Source organism: Salvia hispanica, chromosome 4 (assembly GCF_023119035.1).
Source record: "Salvia hispanica cultivar TCC Black 2014 chromosome 4, UniMelb_Shisp_WGS_1.0, whole genome shotgun sequence".
NCBI classification, from domain to species: domain Eukaryota; kingdom Viridiplantae; phylum Streptophyta; class Magnoliopsida; order Lamiales; family Lamiaceae; genus Salvia; species Salvia hispanica.
Window position 1 is genome coordinate 27,144,278 of NC_062968.1, and position 7,923 is coordinate 27,152,200.

General features: G+C 36.5%; 2 protein-coding genes across 4 annotated transcripts; both read left to right on the plus strand.

The window, feature by feature from the left end:
• Positions 1 to 854: 854 nt before the first annotated feature.
• LOC125223441 lies at positions 855 to 1,981 on the plus strand. 3 transcript variants are annotated; one of them, XM_048126589.1, is made up of 3 exons: positions 855 to 1,295; positions 1,353 to 1,487; positions 1,551 to 1,981. In XM_048126589.1, exons 1-3 carry the CDS (start codon positions 912 to 914, stop codon positions 1,785 to 1,787), a joined length of 756 nt encoding a protein of 251 aa, XP_047982546.1. In that variant the 5' UTR covers positions 855 to 911; the 3' UTR covers positions 1,788 to 1,981. The 3 variants fall into 3 exon arrangements, with proteins under 3 accessions (XP_047982546.1, XP_047982549.1, XP_047982548.1); XM_048126592.1 differs by having other exon boundaries at positions 1,404 to 1,487; XM_048126591.1 differs by having other exon boundaries at positions 855 to 1,280.
• Positions 1,982 to 4,115: 2,134 nt separating this feature from the next.
• Positions 4,116 to 7,305, plus strand: LOC125185409 (ankyrin-1-like). Its single transcript, XM_048081931.1, has 12 exons — positions 4,116 to 4,182; positions 4,408 to 4,458; positions 4,567 to 4,740; positions 4,952 to 5,083; positions 5,198 to 5,337; positions 5,648 to 5,737; positions 5,958 to 6,083; positions 6,238 to 6,390; positions 6,523 to 6,624; positions 6,716 to 6,904; positions 6,983 to 7,050; positions 7,132 to 7,305. Exons 1-12 carry the CDS (start codon positions 4,155 to 4,157, stop codon positions 7,214 to 7,216), a joined length of 1,338 nt encoding a protein of 445 aa, XP_047937888.1. The 5' UTR covers positions 4,116 to 4,154; the 3' UTR covers positions 7,217 to 7,305.
• The last annotated feature ends 618 nt before the right edge of the window (positions 7,306 to 7,923 follow it).

A 7,923-nucleotide genomic window follows, 5' to 3' on the forward strand; every position in this document is an offset into this window, starting at 1 on the left:
GTAGAGAAAGTATTAGGTGATCCAAGCTGATTAGGAAATGTATTAGGTATGGATGTCAATCGGGCCAGCCCATCGGGTTTCGGGCCAACCCTATTCGGGTTGCGGGTCAATCGGGTGCGGGCTAATCGGGCTGTGATTTTTTCGGGTTATAAAAGTTCAACCCTAACCCTAAAAGCTCGGGTTTCGGGCTAGCCCAGCGGGCTAATCGGGTTGCTAACGATAAAATTAACATGCGCTCAATCCAATAAATAATAGTGAAAATTAGTTATATTTATAAAATGTAAAATATTTAATTATGATAACTTTGAGATATATGCTTAAACTAAAACATAAACATGACCAAATACTAATATTTGAGATTTATGTAAAATAAAACATAAAATCAAGAAATTTTAAAGCATGTTTTAGATATTTAAACGTATATTTTTTAATGAATTTGAAGTTTCTAATTTATATATCTATTATTATGTTAATAAAATTAATTTTTTAGTAATCTATATTATAAAATAACCAATGAATTGTCGAATTAGAGTCAAACAAATAGAACGATAGAAATCCTATCGGGTTTCTGGGCCAGCCCATCGGGTTTTCGGGCCTGGTCCTAACGGGTTGCGGGTTAATCGGGTGCGGGCTAATCGGGCTGTAATTTTATCGGGCTAGAAATTTTCAGCCCTAACCCTGTAAATTTGGCGGGCTATTCGGGCTGACCCACGGGTTACGGGCTACATTGATATCCCTAGTATTAGGAAAAGAATTAATTGATCCTTTCCGGATTTTTGTAAAATTAAGTAAAACTTTTTGTATGAAATAGATAATCTTAATACTTTTGGTAGTAAATTGAAAGTAAGGGCAAAACGAAACATGTAATTACCCCAAAAAAGAACAAGAGAGCTTGTGAAATTGCAATTGCTATGGAAAACCCTAATTCCCCGATTGGAGGAAGAGATTCCGTTGTGTGGGGTAAACGAAAGAGAGAAGAGATTGAGGGAAGAGTGAAGAGCGATTCCGGTGGCCATGGTGACGATAAGAAGAAAACAAGGAAGGTGGATGTTTTCGAAGATACGGATGGTGTGATTCTGCAGCACCTCGAGAAGAAGAGTTTCGAATTTGAAGGTTTCAATCCTCTGAAAAACTATGGACCTCATAATCCCTTCAATGAGGAAACAAGCTTCTATGGATTAGATGATTCTTGGTCGTCAAGTGATGTTGATGATGAGTCGAAGAAGAAGACGGACGCACCTCCTTTCGACACCACGGATGTTATCAAATACATCACTCAAGTCCGCGATAGCTTTGTAAGTCCGATCCAATTTGATTCAGATTTGATTTGATATCTGATAATGATGATGTAGGGTTTTGATGTGGATGTGCTTCTCCCTGCTTGGCTGGCGACTATGTGCCAGCTTTTGCTCTTCCCTTCTGATCGCACTTCTGAATTCGTGAATAAGATAGCCAAGGTCGCGATGGATGAAATCAATGTTGACATGGTATGGTATGCTATATTTGTCTCTTGCCATCAAATTTGTGGTGTTTATTTATGATTGCAACAGGAAAGCCTGACACATAAAAGCCAAACTTACGAGCTTGTGGAAGTTGCCAAGTCTGTCACCACCTCCTATCCATACCTTCTCTCATATTTGACTCTTACTGTGAAAAATGTTGAACCTGCTGCTGCTGCTACTACCACCACTATCCAAGCAATCGTCAAACGTCACATGAACATACCTTGGGAACTCCTTCAGTGGAGGTTTAAACCAGATGCAGATGCTCCCAAGGCTTATGACTAGCTACACAACAATTATGTTGAATGCTTGATATTCCTTTTATTGGGAGTACTAGATATTCCTTCTATGTTTGAACAATTAGCACTCAATCATGTTGTCTTCATATTCCTTTTACAAGCCATAAAATTGTTCTAGTACTACATATCACTAACTCTTACTTCTCCCCTGTTTATAGAATTATTTGTTGAATTTAGTTATGTATCATCTATTTAGTAGTAGTAATAGAATACTGCTACAAAATGGTTCTGGAATGAATTAGTTATAGAATTTAGGTGTTATCTGTTGTTAAAATGAGTTAAAGTTCTTTTTGGGTAAATGCTTGATCGTACGAACTCCCTCCCACACAACCTCTTTCTCCAGTTTCTATTGCTTCAAATCCACCATCAACACGACCCTCAACGCCTTCTCCAACCTCAGTCCTATCATGTTCATCATCGGTATTCGTTGCTAACCAATGATTGCTGCTCCATCCTCTCTTTACTTACCCTTTTGTCTTTCCAATTGCTCCTACGACCTACTCAATTCAAGTCTACACGTGAAAGTTTCATGGCTAGGGATTTCAATTGTTGCTGCACTCCGATTCAGTGGAACCGAAAATCAATCAAATCAGCTTTGCAATCGTTGAATTGGCTACCCGCGGATTCATTTCACTCTGCTTCAACACACTGATTCATCTTCATCATTCTTCCTTGCTCCTTCATTTAACTTGTTCTCACAAATTAGTTGTAAAACGAGAATCTGGATTGAGGCACTCCACAAAACGAAGAAGAAAAGAATTGAAAATTGGAAACCAGAGACTTTTGTGTTGATGAGAATTGAAAATTCTTTTTCAGAAATGGATCCAAAACAGTTAAATTATCCCCATATAACAACGGGTTTAATTTCCAGAACAGTTAAATATTTTTGGGTTTTTAGGATTTTAAATAAATATTTATTAAAATAATTAGGTCAAATCGGGATTAAACTTGTTGACCGTTTTTTAACGAAAATGTTGAAGGAAGACCAAAATGATCAAATTTTCATATGTTCAGGACCAAAAAATCCAAAAGATAATGTTTAGAACCAAAAAACGTAAAATGGTCATATGTTCAGACCAATTTTGGCTTAAAAATAGCCTAGGCTCTGATACCATGTTAGAAATGGTAGGGTGAGCAGCCATGAATAGAAGAGACAACATTTGTGGGAGCATGAAGGGAATGAGCTGCTATTGCATTGATGTTATGAAACTTAAAAAACTGTGTACAAACTACATACAACTCGGTATTTATACATGACATTAGAAGAGTCTAGAATCAACAACTAAAACCCTTGATGGCTAGCTGCCAATCTCAACTAGCAGACAAAGTTGCATATCTGATTCCAGCTTGCACTCCTGATCTTAATATCTTTGATCTGATCATATCAGGTTTGACTCATTAAGACTTCTTTACACGTAGGTGAGTACAGCTGGCAACTCATTCCAACATGGCACGAAGTTGCTTTCTTCATTTTCTTCTTATCCACTTGTGCACACCACTGCATGCCTTGTTCTTCATTCAAGGCTTGATCCTCATTCATGCTTTGAATCTTCACGCTTTCAAAACATAGAGATATATACCACATCATTGTTATTTTGCAAAATAGTATTCAACTACAAAAGTTATACGAGACAATCTCAACACCACTTTCGACAACGACACCGATCTAGTACATAAGTATGATTTGGAAGCAAGCGATTTTAATTTATACTCCTATATATTTTTTCGACACCGATCTAGTACATAAGTATGATTTGGAAGCAAGCGATTTTAATTTATACTCCTATATATTTTTTCTTACCATATCGAAAAATGTCATTCTATAAATAACGAAATTTATGAATTTGGCTTATTTGTTTAGGAATTTTAACTGTGAAAGAGAGATTAAATTGAAACTAGACGATCGAGGTGACAACTAAAATTTGAAATTGAAAAGGTCACTTATGTAGATGCTTGAACATCATTCAATAAATTGAATTTCCAACTCACCATAACCACGAGATAAATGAAGACAATATCTCATTTTATATAAAAAAATTCATACTCCATACTTCTGTTGTAATTTTCGAATAATAATATCACCTTGAAACAATATTAAAATATTTTACGTATAACATTTGCTTCTTAACACGTGTCTCCATCCTGCTTCTGTTTACTTCGCGCCTTTTCATAATTAAATAAATAAAAATAACTGCACCGCTTAAGCCCTGTTTGGTTACTCCGTAAAAAGTTCGATAAATATTTCTCCCTTTTTCTTGATATCCCAAACAACTCCTTAGGCATCTTTTCTGGAGTATATAAAGTAGCTGGAGCGGTTATTTCTTCGCATTTTCAGCTAATCAAAATTTGAGCCATGGCTGCTCTCTCCCCCACTCAAATCGGTACTTTCATCGCGAAATCCTTCTCGTTTTCGCTCAATTCAGCATATCTAAGTAGCTCTTCGTGCATGATTGTGTGTATTTTGATTTTATTTTGTTTCTTCGCCGTATCGAATGTGTATTTGAATTTTTTTGGATACGCTTGATTTCTTCACGCATTGTTAGTGTGAGGGTTTCTGATGATTTCTAGTTCTTGCTATGCAACATTTCTGATGATTGAAATGGCAGGTGCTGAGATTTTGAAGGCTACTGCTGATGGAAACAAAAAAGCACTCAAGGGTGGAATCTTTTATTTTTGTCCCCCCTAATTTATGTGTTTTTGCCGTCTTGTTTTCCTTCAATTTAATTATTATTCTGAGATGTTCAAATTTTGTTGTGCGATCGCAGCCATTGGAAGGGCACATGGTAAGTCAACAAACTTAAAGCAAATCTGCGATTTATACAATGACTTCGCTACGGGCCGGAGAGCCATTCATCTCGCTGCTGAAAAGGGAAATTTGGAGATTGTCACACGCTTAGTGGAACGCTTCGGAGCCTTTGTTGATATCCCGTCTTACTGCGGTTCTCACTCTCTCTCTCTTGTGATACTTATGTGGAAGTAATTTGGAATTATCTTCCTTCAACACTTGTACTATTTGATATGATTCTTGAATTTTTTTCGTTTTGGGGATTGGTAATGTGTTATATTTGAAATAATTTGGGATTCTTGATTTCTTTTGCTCCATTCTTTGTGACTCTAAGTTGTGCAACATTTTTCTGTGTATTGATTCAGGGGATACTCCTCTGATAGAAGCTGCCAGAGAGGGACACATCAATGTTGTGGAATTTCTGATCAGCCATAAAGCTCAACTGCAGGCAGCGAATAAAAAGGGATTCACTGCGTTGCATTATGCAGTTCAAAAAGGTCAGTGGTTTCTGTAGGTTTATTTTGGCCCATTTCTGCTTAGAAGATTGTGATGTCAAGAAAAAATTGCCAGTGTCCTTTTTCTGTTGAATTCTAAATGACTGTTTGTTGCAGATAACAGGGACCTTATGGAATTGTTGCTGAATAATGGTGCTCCTACGGAGAAAGATTCTGTGGATGGAACACCTTTACAAATTGCTGCATCTCGAGGACAAATCAAGTCTATCAAGTTGCTGCTGAAATATGGAGCGGAGGTTGGCAAGCACAACCTTGAGATGCATTCTTTTGTCGATAAATGTTACTTGTCTAAATTTCATTTTGGCATGGTGTCACTTGTCGTATTAGGATTTCAGTTGCTGCTGCTTTAAAAGTTTTGATTGTGAAAAAGAGTTTCATAGATTTATCATGTATAATTTGGTGAAATGTAACCAGTCATACTGTTATAATCCAGTGAGATTGATGTACTATTTAACTAATGAGGATATGTGCCTCTGTTAGCATATTATTGTATGATTGATGCAGCTAACTATGCTTATGTTTCTTTTGGTGCTTTATATTTTGCAGCCTAATTCAAACATTTCAGAAGTTCAGGACTCCCCTCTTATATCAGCAATCAAGGCGCTCTCGTATGAATGTGTGAAGCGTCTGATTAAGGTATGTTGGTGAAACTTAAGTTATTATGGACTTCAACTTTGTTATTATGCGTGTTAAATGCAGTGTTAAGAGGTATGCTAATGCTTGAAATGTGCTATTTGATCTCTTTAGCTGTAGCGTAATCACCTTCGTCTGTTTGTTTCCTCCGCCTTTTCATTTCATTAGAATCTGCAACTATACCTCTGGTAAATTTATTCTGTATCCACCCTTTTCTATGTAGGCTAAGGCTGACCCAGACAAGTTTTTATATGGGTTAACTCCTTTGGCACATGCAGCAAAACTACCGGACACGAAATATCTCGAATGTTTGATTGCTGCTGGAGCAACTCCGGATAAACAATGCACAGTTAGTTTCTACCTATGATATTTTTAGTCTTAAACCTATGATATTTCCACTTCGTCTGGGTTATATTTCACCTAGCAATCTTGTTGGTTTTTTCTGGTGTAATCTATTAATTTACCTCTTGCACTGACTCAACACTGATAATGACGACTTTCAGGGTCGCACAATAGCTATTGAGGAAGCTGCAATGGTAGATAATCGTAAAGCTGTTTCGATTTTGTTTCCGTTGACTGCAAAGCTTACAGGATATCAAACATGGACTGTTGATGGCATAATGAAGTATAATCGTTCTGGACCAGCAAAAACAAAGGTCTGAAACTAGTTTTTCATTCTTCTGCTCCATATTATGGAGGAAATTCAGTTCATCATTACTCTTAACTTAAGGTCTCTCTCTCACACACACACACTCACTCACTCGTATGTTGTACCACATATCTTGCAGAGAGAGGCATATAAGAAACGTTACTTGGGAATACTTGAAGGTTTAGGCAACAGTAGTTCAGAGAAGGAGGATTATCCCACTGCATTGAAGTGGTATAATGAGGTATCTATTTTCCCCCTACTTCCAAATTGTTGTTGTTAAACTGTCCTAAACTAAGTCTGTGCAACAATGTTGGTGGTGGTGTGATGAGTAGGCTGTTTTTCTCGAACCTGACAACGTGAGGTGGCTATCGATGCGAAGCATGTGCTATGCGAATATGGGCAACGGGGTGCTTGCTGCGCGCGATGCTCTGGAATCCATTAAACGCAACCCACAGAAGTGCCCGTGCCGCAAACCTCACTATGCTGTCGGAGATCATGGCCTTGCATGGCAACTATTCAAGGTATGGAACAGAATAGTGTGCAGATTGCGAGTGTTTGTTTATGTTTGTGTGTGTGATTGTTTTTTGTGGTCTTTGAAGAGGTACCACATGGCATCCATGGACTTCATCTTGACTCCAGACAACATCGAATACAAGGACGCATATAGGTAAAATTATTATTAACATTATGTTTTCACATTTCTTTGTAATTGTGGATTTTGAATTATGTTTTGGGTTTTTGGTGGCAGAGTTGCTTTGTTTGAATACTTTTCTTGGCTGTATCTGACAAGCTGCCCAGGGGAGATCATGATCTATTTCCAGCATTTCATGTAGAGAGATAGAGAGATGCTTTGTGTCTGTACAAATACATTGGAGCTAATATCAACTGCAAATATTGAATCATTGTTTCCCTATTGATTTCATTTGGTGTCTCCCTTTTTCTACCATTTAAATAGTTTTTGCTTTGATATATAGTTATCATATAGTTTTACTTTGAGCATTCATTAGTTTACATTAAATATAGGTCTTAAAAATAAGTATTAATCACACTTTTGAAACAATTTTAATTTCTAATGACTTAGTTTCGGGTATATTTCTGGCTTTACCATTATTTTCTTTTAGTAGTAACATATTTTTCAATGTTTCTCCATTTGACTTGAATTCATAAATGATTTGACCAAGTATCTTCATTCAAAAGTTTAACTCTGTTTTGAATATTTCTACCGCCAGTCTTTTTAAAACTTGAGCTTAGGTCTACTGTTGATTGAACTAATGTTTTGACTAATAATTATCGACGAAAATAGAAAACGAAATTAAAAAGAAAATGAATAGGTAAACGAAATTTTGCTTTCAATCCAAAAGTAGACTATAAAAATTACCAATTTTTTAACCTTATAGATTTATAGGCACACTAATATATAGTGTTATTCAAGATTCAATTCAACATTGCACACCGAAAGTGATTTTTTTCATACCCCTAATTAAAACAAATGAACTTCTGAACACTATCAATATAGTTTATTTGTTAACTCTTTGTACGT

What these genes read in the sequence shown, in the direction of transcription:
- LOC125223441 (XM_048126589.1), top strand. Translation starts at nt 912, where the DNA reads ATGGAAAACCCTAATTCCCCGATTGGAGGAAGAGATTCCGTTGTGTGG. An exon ending in CTCAAGTCCGCGATAGCTTT is followed by an intron (nt 1,296 to 1,352) that starts GTAAGTCCGATC and finishes ATGATGATGTAG; the next exon opens with GGTTTTGATGTGGATGTGCT. An exon ending in ATGAAATCAATGTTGACATG is followed by an intron (nt 1,488 to 1,550) that starts GTATGGTATGCT and finishes TGATTGCAACAG; the next exon opens with GAAAGCCTGACACATAAAAG.
- LOC125185409 (XM_048081931.1), top strand. Translation starts at nt 4,155, where the DNA reads ATGGCTGCTCTCTCCCCCACTCAAATCG. An exon ending in TGCTGAAATATGGAGCGGAG is followed by an intron (nt 5,338 to 5,647) that starts GTTGGCAAGCAC and finishes TATATTTTGCAG; the next exon opens with CCTAATTCAAACATTTCAGA. An exon ending in CATTGAAGTGGTATAATGAG is followed by an intron (nt 6,625 to 6,715) that starts GTATCTATTTTC and finishes TGTGATGAGTAG; the next exon opens with GCTGTTTTTCTCGAACCTGA.